We start from the raw sequence: 19,517 nt of genomic DNA, 5'->3' as shown, positions 1-19,517 counted from the left end.
TAGTTTATTGTGCATTTTTAAGCAAAAAATGCTTCTTTAGAGGTTAATATCACAAATGTTATTTTTTTTATTTGTAAATACTTTAAAAGCCATGTATCGCTTTTCATCTAATTCACAGTTATGCACCACGTTGTGCTGGTTCATCACTTACAATCTTAATAACATAGATTCAGGTTAGTCACTGAAAGTTAACAAAATCTAGAAAACTTCAGCTCTCATGAAAACTTTGCAAGGCACTGTAGACAATACATTTTTTCAATTAACCCAACAAAACTGTATTCATAAAATGACATTTCTTCAATCTAAAATAAAATATTTTATCTACATGAAAGTTCTGTGTAACATTGCCTTGCCAGTAGTTGTTTTTCTCTTCAGATATGTTGAAGTGATTGTAATGTGGGAATGTGTCCAAGATTATCAGATTTTTATTTGTAAACGATACAAAAAAATTTAAAAATTATGTCAAATATTTGATTCACTTCACTTCATGGTGCATTCAGTGTTGATATAACTCATAACATCCCAACAAAATACACTGAAGTTTCACAAAATGTGAAAAAGAGGTTTGAATACAGCACTTCCCAAGGTAGTGTACTGTCCTGCTCACACCATTTCTGATATCAAGTTTTGAGGCTTAGCCTTCTAAAAAATACCCTAGGGCCATATACATGCTTGCAGTAGGAAAGCCCTAATGCCACAATAATAAATCCTATATCACACTGATCATTTTGCTTTTTTCTTGTTTATTCTTTGTATTATTATTTTACTTGTTTTTGTGACAAATAGCCAATGACTGTTATGATCTGGGGTTGTTTGGTTTTTGGTTTTTCTTATGTTTTTCACAGTTAAGGTTTTCACTCGTTCTTTTGTTATTATTCTTCTTAGATTTTGAATCATGCTTCTGTTATTTTCCTGGTCATGCTTTAGTTTTGTCGTCTTGCTCATGTTTTGTCAAGTTTGGTTTTGTTTGTATATTAGAGTCTCTGTTTTTGCCGCAGCCACGTTTTGTTCTGTCTGTCAATTAAGTTTATTCGGTTCACCTGTCCAAGTTAATCTGTCTCCTTGCTCCACCTGGTTTTCACTCCATATATACACACCTGTTCAGTTAGTTGTCGCGGAAACATTTCTCATGTCTTGCTCTCATGCTCATGTCTAGTTTTCATGCTCAAGTCTTGTTTTTTGATCATGCCATGCCTGTCTTGCCTGCCCGTTTGTTTTGTTCCTGCCTCCTGTAGTGAGTGAGTTTTTTGTTATTAAATCTTTTGCACTTACTGTCATGCTGCCTTCTGGTCTGCATTCTGGGGTCCTATATCTCACAGGCTCTAACAAATGACTATTTGAGTAAAACAAACAACTTTGAAATACACACACTAAAGAGTAAAAAAAATGAATTAAAACATTGTTATATAAACAGCTATGAAGGAAATATGGTTTAAATCCCCCTCACATCCAGAGTAAAATCTCTGCTGACACAGAACGCTCTGCAGCCAACTTCTTCAACCTAACATCTGGAATGAACACAAAGATTCTGGCCTATCAACAAGTTACCCCCACCAGGTCAAAGCGATGCATAAATGATCGCATGTAAGGAGGGATTTCCACATAAACATTGCATGACCCCTAAGAGACTCTTTTAGTTATGCACGAAAGTATTCTGACTTTTGACCCCAGACAGCAAAGCTTTTTCAGCACCTTGTGAGGCTCATTAGGTTTATCTGCATGAGGGCCTGGAGAGAACTGGGTAGATTGTATGTAGAAGGGCTACATTGTGTGTGTGTGTGTGGGTGTGTTGGTGTCTACATGAAACTTTGCACGGTCTCATTGAAAGCTCCCCTGGGGGCCACTACAATGCACTCTGTGAGCATTCTACCCTAGCCCCTTGAAAGAAAACATACATCCACAAATGTTAAATTTGGAGTGCTAACACTAATCCACCATGTTCTGCAGAGATGTCTCTGCTGACTGTATTAAAGCTCCAGATTCCTTCTCTTGTATTTCCAAGAAAAGACCCATGTTTGTTTTCTTTAGGACTAAACTCCATCACATCAATCGAACCCCCCTATATTGTCCCATTGGCCCTCTACTGCCCCGAGGGGTTGGTAATGGAATGTAAGCCTGTGTTTGTTAGTGCTTTTAAGAGGCTGTTTGGATTATGCTATTTTAGAAATTCTGCAATGAGATCAAAGTGTCTTGAATATAATTTGTAACTTGGATATTTGCCTGTCAGCATTACAGTTTGTCATCCACTAACATTGCAAATGAAAAACTACAATCTGGTTTGGCTGGCCAAAATGAACAATAATTAAAACCAATGATAAGGGAGCACAAAAAATCCTATTAACTTTAGAATTTGTACATATTTTGTTGAACACATGTAATATGGTCAGGAATTGTTAATAACATCTCTAATCACAAAACATTTCTAATCGCAAAACACAATGTAAGCATTGGAAGTATTTATTACTTTAAGATAATAATTTGAAGGCAGATTTGTCTAATTATTCTAACTGTTGCCTTTTAATTTCCTAAATATGCATATTTTTTACTTATCTCAAATATATAACAGCTCATGATTTAGAACATCCTGTTGTAATTATGAATATGAAGGGTTAATGCTCCAAACCAAGCATCATAAAATGAAAAATGTTTAAATTATTTCATTCTAAAACTACTTACTCTCTGCCCAACACTACCTCTTAGATGAATCGTGCTGAGGAAAAGTTGCACGGGGACAAAGTTGGAGGAAGCATCCACAGTGAACAAAGAGTTCACTGCAGCTAACCTCCGTAGCTGTGGGGTGGGGCGGCTCGTTCTGTCAGCTGGCCGGCTAAACTGCACTTTACAGCTGTAACCACGGTGATGCGGTCCCGTTGTCCTTCCTTCAGACTGGGAAAACTGCTCCACTCAGCGTTGTTGAGACAGGGTCTCTGCTGGGAACTCTCTGGAACACAGTTTGCTTCTGTAGACTTCAGAAAGAAAGTCAAGCAACGCTTGTACCTTAATGACCCACGTTCATGAATGAATACCGGATATACAAAGAGCAATTCATTCCTATTTATCTCAGTGCATATGATTGCGTGATCGTATGACACTCTTGGATCCAGTTTGAAGAGTTATGTCTGTTTGCCCGCAAAGAGACATTAGCGCGCTGTGTCCCTCCATCCAGTTCTGCTGGTGACCTGAGTGGAAGAGGTCAGTTTGTTGCAAAACCGTGGTTTTTATTTGGACAGTGACATCATGTCTCGGTAAAACTGCTGTTACCCCGTTTTTGGCTGTGCTGGATGTAGGTTATTGCGATTTATTTTGAAAGTTCCAGAAAAGTTCTTATGTTGTCCCCATGGCTGGGGTCCCAACAATCCTAAATCTAGTTTGAAAGCTATCCGTGTAGGGATAAATAATAGTGACGTTTGCTCAAGGTTCTATATCTGTTGGAAGAAGAAAAAACTATGTATTTTTGCTGAAAGCTCGGTAAAACATGTATTACAGTAAGGTAGCCTTTATTTAATAAATAGTGTGATTTTGCTTGTTTAGCCTCTTTGCATTGCCTTTTTATTAATATATTTAAGTTATTTTCAAATTGTTACTTTATCAAGCCTAAACCAACTGGTTCTTTAAAAATACTTTATTAATTCCAAAGGGTAACTAAATGTTGTTAAAACTCATATTATAAAGGTTTCTTCAAAGATTTGTTGTAGATGCTAATGGATCATTATTACACCGGATCTGAAGAAGCCTCCGACTGAAGACACTGTTGTTGTTTGACAGTCTGATGAAGAGAATTCTCATTGTTGTCCCTAATGTTCTTTCTTTTATAAAGAATCCATGTTTGCACAATCATCTCCAGAGATTCCAGATACATTAAGTCCCCAGAACAGGACCAGCCTTTTTAACAACTTGTTGAGGTTTTTTAAGTCACTGGCTCTGATGCTGCAACCCCAACAGATGATGGCAGAAGAGACTTGTGGAAGATAAACAGCATTTTGCTGCAAACACTAAAGGACCTTCCCCGAGAAATACAGTCTGTTGTTCCCCTTCTTGTAGATGGCTTCACTGTTGCTTCTCTAGTCCAGTCTGTTGTTCAGGTGAACACAACGGTATTTCTATATCTCCACCACCTCTACTTCTTCTCCCATGATATAAATAGGATTTGATGTACTCATGTTTCTCCTTACATCACCAAAGGATGGTGGGTGTCTGTTTGGCTGGGGACAGGAGAGGAGGATGCTTAACTTGTTCCTGATCTGAATCTATTGAAGAATGGGTTCAGTTCAGTGGCTCTGTGCAGACTTCCAACTATCAAATCCCCCTTCTGCTAGAAGCCAAGAATATTCGTCATCCCTGACCACACATCTCAGATATTGTTCTGCTGAAGCTTGCTATCCTGCTTCTTCCTGAATGCCTCTTTGCTGTCTCTAACCTGGACTTCAAGTTCCTTTTGGATACTTCTCACTATTTCCCTGTCTTCCTCCCTGAAAGGCTGTTTCTTCTCATTTAGCAGCTCTTTCAGATAACTGGTGATTTAGGGCTTGTTACAGGGGAAGCATTTCAGTGTTCTTCAACTGACAATCTTCTCATAGTTTTCTTCCCTACAACTTGCCTCTGAACAAGGGATTTACATTCCAAGCAGAGAACAAAGATTGTAATTTGATTTTCCAAGAGGAGGTCTTGCTTTGGAGATAAATGAATCTGTGACATTTGCATATAACAAATCCCCTGTTTTGTTTTCTTTGGAAGAGCAGCTGACAAACTATTGAAATTTTGGAAGTGTAGCAGAGAGCGAGGTGTGAATAAAATCACCAGATATTGCCACGGACACGTTGGGGTGTTGTGTCTTTAGCTTAGCAATAACTAAGATGCTGACATTACATGCGGTGTCAGCAACAGCTGAAGGTGGAATCTAAGTAGGTGCCAAAATAACAGTGGTGAACTTTCTTAAATATACTGCAATGTAAGTAATATGGACACAAATTTACTGCATACAGTTATTATCCAGGCTGCAAAGAGGACACTTCACAGTAACATGTTGTGAATTACACCATCTGTTGTTGGCACGCTGACCTGAGTGCACATGTGCGCCCCACGTTAAGGTGACATATTTTTCACTTTGAGTGGCTAGACGAATAGCTACACACACAGCTAGCTATGTCGGGGAAGCAAAACTGGTCCGTGTGCGACACAACTTATCTATTAGAAACTTCAAAAGAGCTCAAAATTATTGAACGCGTTAATGGTGGAAAGTCTAGGAACACAGAATTATTTAGACTAATGAAAGTCCGTGAAAATCTGGAGGAGGTCAGAATTGATCGGACAGTCGACCAAATAAAAAATGTTGCTTCCACTCCTGATCAGTGAACTCCATGACACTACCCACTCGCACCAGTCTTTACTTCTTACTTTCATCCACTGGTTTCTGCTCTTTGGTGGAGGGAGGACCAGTAGCGCTAACGTTTGAGGCATCACTTTTAACTTTTAAGAATGCTTATTTCGTTCCGCTCTCTCATCCTGTAACGCAGATAGACCAGTAGCGTGTGTTGCTGAGGTTGTTGCTTAATTAGGGAGTTCAGTAACGTCTCAACCATGATTAGAACCTGGTATGATTCCATCCTGGGCACTCAGAATATAAGCGAACTGGTGCACTACTGCTTTGTTTGCTATTGTTTTTGTTATTAAGCAGAGAAGAAAGTTCTTCTTCTGTCTTTTTTTTAGGGAAATTTAATAACTGCGCATCTCAGTGGTTCTATTCTGAACAAAGTCATGCGCATTTAAATGCACTTCATGATTAGATTGATTGATTGTGTGCCCATATAAACTGCAATCCGATTATTTTTTTGTTTTTATTCTAAATACATTCCAATCCGATCATGAAATTTTGTGCATGCAAGCATAGCTATAGAGTAAGATGCAGTCATATAATGCTTCAGTCTGTTATTTAATATTATATTATTTTCTAAACACTTGTTTTACACCCTATTTACATGTATTTTGGTTCTGATAATCATTTGGGCCAGTGGACTGGAGTAATGATATACAAGATTTTGACATCTTATCGAAACAGCACAACGCTTCTCCAGGGAGACATTAACTGGAGTCATGTAGTAACATTTCCTTATATTGATCTAGAAGTAATTTTTAAAGCATGGTTGTCAAAATGAGTATGAAACATTCAGGGTGGGTAAGAATTGGCTTGTAAGATAAGACAACTCTATTTTGTACCTAAAAATGTGAAGAACGACATCACCAGAAACTACAAAGCTGCAAGATTGGGAATGGTTGGAATGGTCATCACCTATGTTCATAGTTTTAGTCCTGTTTGTATCTGTGTTTCCCTTTCATGAACTTGTGAACTGTCCAGGATATATCCTGCTTTTTTGTCCACTGACTGCCGGAGATAGGAGATAGGTACTAAAATAAATAAAATTTAAAATAAAACCTTTGGCCATAAAAGGATAATCTCCAGATTTTTCATAGAGGTTTAAGTGAAGGGGACTGTGTGCTGGTTTGGTGGTTAAAACTGCATCGTGAAATTTTGACTGGATGTTTCATTATGTTCAGGTTCTTCCAGTGCATTCATAGGTGTTTCTCACGGTATTCCAGTTTTCTGCCACAGCCCAGAATGATGTATGTTGGTCAACTGGAGACTTTATATTTTCATTAGGTATGAGCACACATAAATGTATCACGTTTTTTGTGGTTGAATATTGAAGTCCTATTTGTCTGATAATCAAAAGATTGGGAGGACGATTCCAGCTTCTCCCTGCCACGTGTTGAAGTGTTTCCAGGCTGCCTTTGTTTTGGTGTATGAATGTGTTAATGCAATGTGAAAGTGCTTTGAGTTGTTAAGGAAATTAGAAATTTGCTCTTCAAGTTCAGTCCACTTACTTTTGGTGTTGGCTTGTGGTGGACTGGTAAATCCACAGTGCTCCCTACATCTTGACTTTTAGGATAAGCTGTAGTCCCTGTGACCCTGATTGTAATTAACTTGATGCAGACATAGATGAATGGATTGAAAACTAAAGGTAATAACAAATGTATAAACAAATCGGTTTGCTGCCAATACATTTTGCAAATGCAAGCTGCAATAATTCACCAAATGCCAAAGCTTTTGGGGGGGGTTAGTGAAACATATAAAAACTTTATGTGAATGCATTCATTTTTTGATATAAGTTAGCAATGAAATTGCCAGCCCTCTGTAGAAATACTGAAAAATCAATGCGTTAAAGCCACAATTTTCAGTCGTGTCCCATCCATCTTAATTGGCCACCATTAATCAGTGTCATACACCATAACACCCAGCAGATATGTTTCTGTCTTTTGTAATTATAACAGGCAGAAAGTGCAGCTGTTGGCTCAGTAATTAAGATATCTCATAGTCCAACTCCTAAGATTTTCTCAGCACTGATCCCTCTCATGACCCTGTTCGACATAGTAAAAATGAATTACAGTGCATCCCAAAAGTGCTTTATCTGGCCACATTGCGCAGCCCGTGACAGAGCTTCAATTAATGCAACTGGAAAGGGTTGGGGATGAAGCCTATCAAGACCTCCAGATTGAGTTCCAGCACAAAGGCTGTAATGCAGAGACTTGGACGAGCGGCAGATAGTGGCTTGAATTCGTAAGTATGATTATAATTCAGGGAGTTTTGCTTTTCTGGTGGAGATGGCTTTAATCCACTAAGTAATCTCTTCAGATCCTTTGTTGTGAACAGATTTCCGCCCCTGCAGTTGTCCTAAACTAGCATAATGTAAGATATGATTACTAGCAAGAGAAAAATTAGACAATTTAAAATGGGGTGAAAGTTTAAAAAGCATCTAATTGAGAAAGAGAGAAAATCAGCACAACTCAAAAAGCTAAACCGCAGATATCTCTATTTTTGCACTTGCATCAGGTTATCTTTCTATTACATAAAAATAACAGAAAAAAAAAAAACAATTTCCATATTGTTTTATAATAACCAAATTTCTCTAGGCTAGATTTTCTAATGTTTAAAATAACACCAAACAAGTAATTGTATTTTGATTTGAATTCTACTCAGATTTTGTGGACAACAACTCATTAGCAGGATGATATTGAGTGCTTTCTCCTTCGAGACTTCATTTTCCAGTGTGCAGTTTAATGAGTAAAGTATGATCTCTTTCCCTTAAAAGAGCTATAAATATTGATGCTCTCCAGTTGAATAGTGTACTTTGCTTAGTTGCAAACAAAATTTAATCATTTACTGCTAGAAAACTAGAGTTTGATCTATACTTTAATGCTAAATATGATAATATTATTAAGAAAATCAATATACTTGAGTTAGATTAAACTCCATTAGATATAATACAATAATAAATGTTGTTTTTGCCTTCATAAAAGATATTCCACCATTTATTTAGATAATTTTTAGAAGACAAGCAGATGAAAATACACAGCAAATTATTCATATCCTTTGAACTTTTTCACATATTATCTTCTGCGGCCCCCTACAATGTGTTCCACTGCCCTAGTCTGAAGTTGTTTGCAGAGTCTAAAACGTTTTCCTATAGAACTGTGCTGTGTTTAGCTCTATCCATTTTCTGATTGACTTCTGATAAGCTTCTCAGTCTTTGCTGAAGAAAAGCATCCCCACAGCATGATGATACGACTACCATGCTTCACTATGGACATGGTGCTTCCTTGGGGATGGGCAGAATTCGTTTTCTGAAACACATTGCTTTTTGCATAAAAAAAGCAAATATTTTCATTGTGGTCTCATCTTACCAGATCACCTTCTTCCACATATTTGCTGTACCCTCAACATGACTTTATGACTTTCTTTCAATGCCTTTTTTTTGCTACTCTTACTAAAAGGCAAGATTTGAGCATGACTAATATTTGTGCAATCAAAAAACTCTCCCAGCTGAACTGTGGATCTTTGCACTTCTGTCAGAGTTGCAATTAGTATCTTTGTTGCTTTTCTGATAGCTGCCCTTCTTTTCAGTTTAGTTTAATGGCCTTGTCTTAATAGATTGGCAGTTAGGAAAACCTCTTCACAACGTTATCCCTGACCTGACCTGTCTGGTATATTCTTTAGTATTCATGATTTTATTTGTTAAATAATATTTCCAAGGTCTTTACAATATTTCTACTGATGTTGTGGGTTGTAATGTAACAAAATGTAAAAAACCTCAAGGGCTATTAATTCTTTGCAAGGCACTGTAAAGAGAATACCAAGTTAGTTCCCTAAAAGCCCCAAATTTTCCAATTCCACCACAGATCTGAAGATAATTGAGTGAAGAAAAAAACATATCGATGGTTGGTTCTTTTACCTACCATTAAGCTGTGATACAAAATAATATCTATGTATATATTGCTTTGTTTTTGTCTATATAGCTGGAAAACTTCATCCAGGAGAATGTACGCTCTGGTGTGGAGGAAATAAAGAGATCAACAGTACACACCCAGACAGCCGCCATGCTGCAGATGGGAACCAACCTCCTCAGCCAATCAGCAGAGCAGACTCGCAAACTGACAGATGTTGAGACCCAGGTGAGTGAGTTAGGAAGGGGGACTGAGGTTGACCTGGGGTAACTTGTTTTTAGCCAAGTCAAATTAAAAACTGCATGGGTCAAGCTAGAACAAAAACAAATTATGTCTCTGCGAAAGCACTTTTCGGAATATCTAATTAAATGGAAATCAGATGTAACCTGCTGGAAAGCCGTGCCCAAAGATGTCGGCAGCCGCTTTTAAGCAGCTGGTATTTGGTTACACAGACTCTGATTGACACAATGAGCTGCAAGAAGTGACTGACAATAAGCCAATTAAAACATAAAGCTCAGTAGCACAACACAGATGTGACTTCAATCATGCCAGACTTGTTATTACAGATTGGGTTGTTTTGCCTCTCATTTTCTCTTATCATAATTGATATAAAACTGCCACCTGTACAAATATTCAAGCTGCTTTGTTCCATCCTGTGTTGATCTGCAACTTCAAAACGTGACATATGAGATCAGTCTTATTCATGTTTTGATTACAAGATCAGAGGAGACAAATTGTAGGATTTGTGATGTGTTGTGTGAGGCTGTTTATCTTTTTTAAGGAATTCACTGCCCAGCATCCCCTTACTTTATTCCTTTATCTTTGCGAGGTGTGATTGGCTTATGTTTTTACTTTCTGTCAATCTATAGGTGTTAAATCAGACAAGCCGCCTGGAGATCCAGCTCCTTGAATATTCGCTCTTTACGAACCGCCTGGAGAAACACATTCTCCTACAGACTCAAGAAATCTCACGCCTCAGTGATAAAAACAGGTGAGCAAAAAGAAAGCGCAGCTAAGTGTTCTTGTATGTGAGTACGGGCACATCTTCTTTAGACTTATGATGTTAGCTTAAGTGCTTCAAGACTGCTTTGGCTAAATGTTAATCACAGGATAAGTTTGGTGGAACACCAGGTCATGCAGTGTTTTTATTGCTATGGCTACTAAGGTTCTTCACTTCCCTGAAAACACCTATGTACTCAAGCCTGGTATTTCTTCTGTGTACTTGTTGGCTTTAGCTGCTGGTAATGGTGCCATTTTTCAGCCTTTTTCTTTCAATGAGCTAAAGAAAACATTGATACCAAAAATATGCAATATTGAATAAAATCTTTACCTTGAGGTCAAGCAGAAACATAACTGGTGAACTGTAAACACCTTCAAGGTGTTCTAAGAAGACCCTGGGGAAGAAAACAAAAAAGCAAAGCCTTTATTAAATGTCCACACTGTCTTTAATTTCTTGAAAGTTTATGAAACAATTACAAAATAAATGTATTTGAGGGACACGTGTTTAGATTGGAAAAATTGTAAGTGGTGTGTTATGTGTGATTGTGTTGTGTGGTATCTGTTTAAAACGTCAAGTTGTACAGTTGGGCTGTAAGTTTACTACATATCTACTGCTGACAAGCAACTATTTCAATGGCAAATGAAGATATTCTGTCTGACTACAACCAAGTTTTTGAACATTTTTAAGAAATTCTGTTGCGCAAATGTTACAACTTAGAAATAAAATAGGAGGTCAGACATTTTGGGCAACCTGTTTTTGGCCTCCATTGTCTGGAAACCTTTGCATTCTTGACAGTTTTATTAAATGTAAAAGGAAAATACTGTTACATTGAGAAAATACTGTCCATTTGGAGGTGATGAGCTACTAAAATCTCGCCAGAGTTGTGCTAAAACTAAGATAAAACAAGCCAATAAATTCAAGTCGAACACATAAACGTGTAATATACTCACCACTGTCTCATATTTTTTCAATAAAACAAACTGGATGAGGATACCTTGGACAGCCTGGAGAGCTATGTGGACGAATGTTTTGATAACATTGCAATGGGCAAGCCACAAAAATCTCCAACCATGGCCACACCAACATCAAATTGCACCCGTTCAGAGTGCTCAGCCAGCACCTCCACTATCACCCCAGAGAAAAGCTACCCTGATGTCCTGGACTCTATCGACAAGAAGCTAACCAGCCTGGATGGTCGTCTAACCCTGGTGGAAGTTCTCCACAGGGAATTTCAAGCTCTGAGGGAGTCTCTGGAGTTTAGCAAGAACAGCTAGCTTCGCTCACAGCTGAGAACCAAACGCTGAGGGATAACGTAAAAACACTTACCGATGGAATGACGCAGCTGGCTGGAGAAAATAAAAAAATGAAGGAGACCATCCTGGAAATACAGGCTCGGGGCATGCAGGACAACCTTGTCTTCTCCGGCATCCCAGAATGGGCAGAGGAGGATGCCAAATTCACGGTCCGTGAATTTCTCTAACGTCAGCTGAAACTCCCAAGTGACGAGGTGAAAAACATCACTTTCCATCATGTTCACCGGCTCAGAGGTAAGAAGCCCGATCAAAACCGACCTCGGCCAATTGTAGCAAAATTCGAGCACTGCAAGCAAAAAGAGCAGGTCAAAAGTTGGGGCAGAGAGCTGCTGGGAACGAACTTCGGCGTTAATGACCAGATTCCAAAGGAGGTCCTTGATCGGAGACGAGTTTTATTCCCAATCAGGAAGAAATATATCACCGAACGCTCCAGAGCTACAGTGGCTGTAGATAAACTTGATGTCAATGGTCAGTTGTTCAGGGACTGGGAGATCACTCCGTGGCTTTATTAGGAGCAACAGCAAGTTAATCTAAAACATGTAACACTGGTTAGATAAGAGGTTGATAACTGGCAAATGTAATCTAATGTAAAGCACAGCTCAGCATGTTGTTTACACTGTTTGATGTGAGTGGGGCCAAGGCTGGGCTTCTGGGTATCTGCTCATTTTTGTCTCCTCTCATTTACCTCTTATTTACTGCACCTCTCTGTCACTTTTTTCTTTCTGTCACACACAAACATGCACACTCACATACACAAATATTTCGTAACATATTCTTATATCTCTCACCCCCTCTTACCTCCAGCACCTTCTTAAATTTCTATCTTTTTCTCTGCTATGTCTCTGCTTCTAGACTTCATATCAGGCAACCCAAAGCATTAACTATGATTTAACTTGGCTCTGTCCGTTTCTGTGGTGACATGCGCTGTCCAAATTTAGCAATACATGCACAACTATGGGTACACTAAGATTTGTCACATAGAATGTGCATGGAGCTGGCAGCAGAGAGAAAAAAGTTAAACATTTTTAATAAACTTAAAAGAAGACAGGCAGACATTGTCTTATTAGAAGAGATTCATAAATCTGCCACAGCTGCAAATGGTCTTAAATCACATGAGTTTCCTAATTTGTTTTCTGCCTGCTATAATTCTAGGCAAAGGGTAGTAGCAATCCTAATCCAAAAAATTTAAATTTTACAGTATTAGACACAGTTATAGATCCAGAGGGTAGATATATAATAATGAAAATATCTATACATAACCAAAAGATATGTATTGTCAGTATATATGCACCAAATGTTGATGACCCCCCATTCTTCCATTTGTTTTTTATCTAAACACTTGGATTGCTCACTTCTTCTTGGAGGCGGTCTCAACTTAAAAAATGAAGAATTAGACTGGTTGACTACAACAGGGACTCAGCGCAGTTGGCAAACAATAAATATAGTTAAACAGTACATGAGTGATTACGGACTTTGCTATGCATGGCGATCTCTTCACTCTAATCACTGAGAATATACTTTCTTCTCACATGTCCATCACTTTTACTCCCATCTGGATTATTTCTTAGTCAGCAGCTCGTTGTTGACTGACGTTTCAGACACTGAGATGCACATGGTTGTTTGTGTGTTGCCCTGTGATGGACTGGCAACCTGTCCAGGTTATTCCACTATGGAATAAGCAGTAGAAAATGACTGACTGACTGACTGACAACTATATTTGGTCTTAAAGACTCGACAGGGAATACAGTTTGTAATCCTGAAAGAATAAACAGCACTTTCAAAGATTTCTATTAAACTTTATACTCACAACAGATAGACCCATCAGATAACGACATTAATCAATTCCTGCATAAAGTAACACTTCCTAAAATATCAGATAATCAACTGATGGCCCTGGATGCACCACTGACTGTAGCCAAAATACAATAAGCTCTCACAAGCATGCCCAGTAAAAAAGCTCCAGGCCCAGATGGATTCCCAACAGAGTTCTTAAAAGAATTCTGGAATATTTTGGCTCCAACATTCCAAAGAATGGTACAGAAAACCAAAGAAAATGGAATACTTCCGCTAAATATGAATTCTGCCAACATACAGTGCCTTGCGAAAGTACTCGGCCCCCCTTCGGTTGAACTGGTCAACCTCTTGCCAGATTTCAGGGTTCAGACATAAAGATATAAAATTCAAATTTTTTGTGAAGAATTAACAAGTGGTACACAACCGTGAAGTAGAATAAAATTTATTTGATGTGTCAAACTTTTTTAACAAATAAAAAACTGAAAAGTGGGGCATGCAATATTATTCGGCCCTTTTACTTTCAGTGCTGCAAACTCACTCCAGAAGTTCAGTGAGGATCTCCGAATGATCCAATGTTGTCCCAAATGACTGATGATGATAAATAAAATCCACCTGTGTGTAATCAAGTCTCCGTATAAATGCACCTGCTCTGTGATAGTCTCAGAGTTCTGTTCAAAGCGCAGAGAGCATCATGAAGACCAAGGAACACACCAGGCAGGTCCGAGATACTGTTGTGAATAAGTTTAAAGTCGGAGTTGGATATAAAAAGATTTCCCAAGCTTTAAACATCCCAAGGAGCACTGTGCAAGCAATCATATTGAAATGGAAGGAGTATCAGACAACTGCAAATCTACCAAGACCCGGCCATCCCTCTAAACGTTCATCTCAAACAAGGAGAAGACTGATCAGAGATGCAGCCAAGAGGCCCATGATCACTCTGGATGAACTGCAGAGATCTACAGCTGAGGTGGGAGAGTCTGTCCATAGGACAACAATCAGTCGTACACTGCACCAATCTGGCCTTTATGGAAGAGTGGCAAGAAGAAAGCCATTTCTCAAAGATATCCATAAAAAGTCTCGTTTAAAGTTTGCCACAAGCCACCTGGGAGACACTCCAAACATGTGGAAGCAGGTGCTCTGGTCAGATGAAACCAAAATCAAACTGTTTGGCCACAATGCAAAATGATATGTTTGGCGTAAAAGCAACACAGCTCATCACCCTGAACACACCATCCCCACTGTCAAACATGGTGGAGGCAACATCATGGTTTGGGCCTGCTTATCGTCAGCAGGGATAGGGAAGATGGTCAAAATTGATGGAAAGATGGATGGGGCCAAATACAGCACCATTCTGGAAGAAAACCCGTTGGAGTCTGCAAGAGACCTGAGATTGGGACGGAGATTTATCTTCCAACAAGACAATGATCCAAAACATGAAGCCAAATCTACAATGGAATGGTTCACAAATAAACGTATCCAGTTGTTGGAATGGCCAAGTCAAAGTCCAGACCTGAATCCAATCGAGAATCTGTGGAAAGAGCTGAAGACTGCTGTTCACGAACGCTCTCCATCCAACCTCACTGAGCTCGAGCTGTTTTGCAAGGAAGAATGGGCAAGAACTTCAGTCTCTCGATGTTCAAAACTGATAAGAGACATACCCCAAGCGACTTGCAGCTGTAATTGCAGCAAAGGTGGCGCTACAAAGCATTAATGCAAGGGGGCCGAATAATATTGCACGACCTACTTTTCAGTTTTTTATTTGTTAAAAAAGTTTGACACATCCAATAAATTGCATTCCACTTCACGATTGTGTGCCACTTGTTGATTCTTTACAAAAACAAAATATTTTATATCTTTATGTTTGAAGCCTGAAATGTGGCAAGAGGTTGACCAGTTCAAAGGGGCCGAGTACTTTCACAAGGCACTGTAACTCTCCTGTTAAAACCAGGAAAAGGCCCAGTACTTCCAACCAGCTACCGTCCCATATCCCTTGTTGATGTTGTTCTTAAAATAATGTGTAAAGCCCTTGCAAAAAGACTAGAAAAGGTAACTCCTCTCATAATACATCCTGACCAAACTGGTTTCATAAAAGGGAGGCATTCATCCACAAATGCACACAGATTACTTAATTTAATACACTATTCCTACAGTCCTTGGTGTGTTTTTGTTTTGGCTCTGTGGGCTCTCTGCTTTTTGTGGGCTTCGGTGTGGGTTTTCTTGTGGGGCTACTTCAGGCAGGGGCATTGGGGTTGGGCATGTTCTTGGACCTGGGTGCACTTTTGCAGGAAGCTTTGTTTTTGGAGGGCTGGTGGCGGTACATTTGCATGGTGTGGGCTTTGTGCATGGCTTCCGCTTTGGGTGCTCATTTCTGTCTCCGCTGTACTGTCCTCCGCTGTTTGGCGTGCTGTGGTGTCAGGGTGGTGGTCTTGTGCGTGGCAGCTCTGGCCTCTGTGTTTTGCACGGCAGGGCGGGTATTGCTGGGCTCGGCGGTTGCATCTGGCCTCTCGGCCTTATGCTGAGGTGGGGTTTGCTTGTCTGCAGGGGTGTTCCTGGTGGGTGGTGTGTGCTTGGGGTTGGTGGTCTCCACCGTGCCCCTACCAATGTATGGAAGGATGTGTGGTGTTGCTGTTACGTTGGCCCGGGGGAACCACAGCTTGGCTTGGCTCTATCGTTTCTGCTTGGCTGGCATGGATGTCGGAGGTTCTGTATTTGGGGGGGGGTCTCTTTGCTGTGTGTGCTGTGGCCCTTCTTTGCCACCCTTGTGCTTGTTAGGCTGGTGTCTTCTCCTTGGGCATGGTGGTGGGTGGGATGGTGCATTGCCTGACTGCCCCGGGGGGTCTCGGCTCGATTTTTTGTAGGGCATGCATGTGCCTATGCTGGTCCGGAACTTGCATTTTTGTGGGCCTGCCATTTTGGGTCGGGTGTTTCTTGTTGGCGGCCTCGGTATTGGTGTGGGACGTGTTTTGTTGCCCTGCTTGCCTGGTTGTGGCTGGGGTCTGGTGCCGGGCATCGCGGACTGGGTGTTCTGTTGGCTCTGCCACGTGGTATTGGGTGGTTGGGCATGTTGGTCATGTGCCCTCCTTTGTATGGCATATTCTGGTTACGCTGGGCCAGCTGGTCTGCTCTTTTTTTCTGTGGAAGGGCCGCACTCTTGGTCGGTGCTGCGCACGCTTCCGGCTGGCTCCTTTTTGTTGAGGAGCGGTGGCTCCTTCGGGCGAGGTACGATTTGTCGGGCCTGGGGATTGGTTTGGGGGGGGGATTCAAATTCAAATATTTTTCATTGCATCTGCATGTTTTTTATTACATCCATCTGTTCCATGTGGCCAAGGGGGATCACAGTACCCTGGGTTCAGCACCTGTTAAACATTCCATCTTCCATAACTCTGCTGTGCCCTTTCAGACCTCATCCTTTGCTGCGGGTAACATGGCACTGATATCTAAACAAATTAATACATCCTTGTGAAACAAGTGGCACAGGTACCTGTGGAATAAAAAAAAAAGAGCAGCTATAATTGCTGAAAGCCACCACTGCTGGGGCTTCAGGGCACCGAGGAAGTTTCTGATCTGCTGCCAAGCTAAAAATGGGCACAGAGAAGCTTTTGTTTTCTTAGGCATTACATATGAAATGCTATTGGCAGGAAGCAAGCTCCACTGCAGGGGGGGTGGAGAGCAGGTGGCCAGCAGTGTATACTTTGCATATTAAAATAACAAATAGCAGAATATCATAAGCAGAAAATTCTAATAGCACAGGGCGCAATGCAATCCAAAAATGACATGTTTATACTGTCAACTCCCCTAACTGTTAAAACATTGCTGTTCTGGTTTTATGCCATGCTCTACAGAGAAACTGATCCTCAAACTTCAATTCACACAGCAGTGAACAATATGTGAGCTTGATTTACCTCTAGTATTTCACCACAAAGCAAACATAAGTTGGAAGAAACGCAAAAATTGATTTGGATTGATCCTCCGACACCACCATATACTGGGCGGCTGGCTAAAGTGAGAGACTGTGGATCCATGTGGAGTGTAGTCACTGTGTGAAGGAAGCATCGAAGTAGCTTGTTCTGTCTGGGTGGTTGAATTGATTCAATAAATAACTGTTGCATAGTCATTAGTCAAAGCCATAAAGATCAAATTGTAGGGATTTATGATCTTCATTTAGCTAGGGTAAGCCACTCCTGCAGACACAAAAACACAAGAAAGATACACACACCCATACACACACACATACATGCTGTCAGGTCGCTTCCTTCAGGCCATGATTGAGCATTTTAGCATGCTGGGCCATCTGTGAGCACTGCTGTGGTACAGGTGTTTATATGATGCTAGCCCAGTGAGACGGCTGTGCTGATGTCTATTAGTCATCCTCATGTAAATGTGTAACTCTGTGCAGTATCTGCTTTGAAAGGTAAATGACAAATGGACTGATTATGCACTTGCGCTCACTTTTATTATTCATTGCAATTTGCATTTTATGAGGATACTTTGCGAAATTGACATAGATCTACTTCTTCAGCTTTCTAGAACAAAGGCTTTTAGCACTGGAGGCACGCTATGGGAAGGAGCTGCAGGACTTGCAGGGTGAAAAGCAACAGCTTCAAGATGTTTTGGAAAGGCAGAGTCACCTGGTCAGTCAGCTCGAGGGTGAACTTGGAAGCTCAATGCTCAACAGTACTGCACTGCAGAGACAGCAGGAAAGGATGACAAACACCGTTGAGCAGCTGCTGACAAAAGTCAGTCAATGCAATGGTAAGGATTTGTGGGTCTATGTTTGGATCAACACATTATGCCCACAAATAGACATTTTAATTAATAGATTCAAATGTAAACAAAAAAGGTGATTTATATATATATATATACAGAGGCTTGTAAAAATGTTTATACCCTTGACCTTTTCCACATATTATTATTATTACGACCACAAACATAAGTATATTTTATTGGACTTTTATGTGGAAGACCAACACAAAGTGGTATATAATTGTGAAGCGCAAGATAAATTATACCTGATTTGTCTTTTTTTTTTTTTTACAAATAAAAAACTGGATTTAGGTCTGGACTTTGACTGGGCCTTTTTAACACATTAATATGTTTTGTTTAAACTCCTTCCATTGTAGCCCTAGCTTTATGTTAAGGGTCGTTGCCCTGCTGGAAGGTGAACCTCTGCCCCAGTCTCAAGTCTTTTGTAGTCTCCAACAGGTTTTCTTCCAGGACTGCCCTGTATTTGGCTCCATCCATCTTCCCATCAAGTCTGACCACCTTCCTTGTCCCTGCTGAAGAGAAGCACCCTCAGAGCATGACGCTGCCACCACCATATCTGACAGTGGGGATGGTGTATTCAGAGTGATGTGCAGTGTTAGTTCTCATACACATGGCGTTTTGCATTTTGGTCAAAAAGTACAATTGTGGTCTCATCTATCCAAAGCACCTTCATCGACATGTTTGCTGTGTCCCCAACATGGCTTCTGGCAAACTGCAAACGGGACATCTATGGTTTTCTTTTAACAATGGCTTTCTTCTCATCCTCTTCCATACACCACACTTGTGCAGTGCATGATTAATAGTTGTCCTGTGGACAGATTCCCCCACTTGAGTTGTGGATCTCTGCAGTTGTTCTAAAGTCACCATGGGCCTCTTGGCTGCATCTCTGATCAGTTGCCAGTAAGTTTAGGTGGACGGCCTTGTCTTGGTAGATTAAATTTGTGCTATATACTTTCCATTTCCAGATGATGGATTGAACAGTGCTCCGTGAGATCTTCAAAGCTTGGGAAATCTTTTTGCTAGCCAAATGCCGCTTTACACTTCTCCACAACTTTATCCCTGACCTGTCTGGTGTGTTTCTTGGACTTCATGATGCTGTTTGCTCCCCAATATTCTCCAAACCAACCTCTGAGGCTGTCACAGATCAGCTGTATTATTTAGTCATTAGCGATCATCAGGCAACTTCTGAAGACAATTGGTTGCACTCAGAGTAAAGCGAGCTGAATAATTTTGCACACCACACTTTTCAGTTTTTTATTTGAAAAAAATGTTTTAAAATTGTGAAGTGGAACCAACTTATAATGATTATAATGATATTGATTATAATGATAGGAGTTAGGATTTGTCATGTAGGTAAATTAGCAGTGTAA

The 19,517-nt window shown here is 40.2% G+C and overlaps 1 protein-coding gene across 1 annotated transcript in view; it reads left to right on the top strand.

Annotated features, from left to right (window-relative positions):
• Positions 1 to 19,517, top strand: part of angpt2b (angiopoietin 2b) — a 54,227-nt gene that overhangs the window by 7,581 nt on the left and 27,129 nt on the right. Inside the window, exons 2-4 of the mRNA XM_047383303.1 lie at positions 9,349 to 9,504; positions 10,146 to 10,267; positions 17,903 to 18,135. Of these exons, the coding sequence (XP_047239259.1) occupies positions 9,349 to 9,504; positions 10,146 to 10,267; positions 17,903 to 18,135 (511 nt within the window). The remainder of the gene's footprint in view (positions 1 to 9,348; positions 9,505 to 10,145; positions 10,268 to 17,902; positions 18,136 to 19,517) is intronic.

The sequence above is a fragment of the Girardinichthys multiradiatus genome, chromosome 13 (assembly GCF_021462225.1).
Source record: "Girardinichthys multiradiatus isolate DD_20200921_A chromosome 13, DD_fGirMul_XY1, whole genome shotgun sequence".
NCBI classification, from domain to species: domain Eukaryota; kingdom Metazoa; phylum Chordata; class Actinopteri; order Cyprinodontiformes; family Goodeidae; genus Girardinichthys; species Girardinichthys multiradiatus.
The sequence above is the reverse complement of the archived record's forward strand: the minus strand, read 5'-3'. Positions and strand labels throughout refer to the sequence as shown.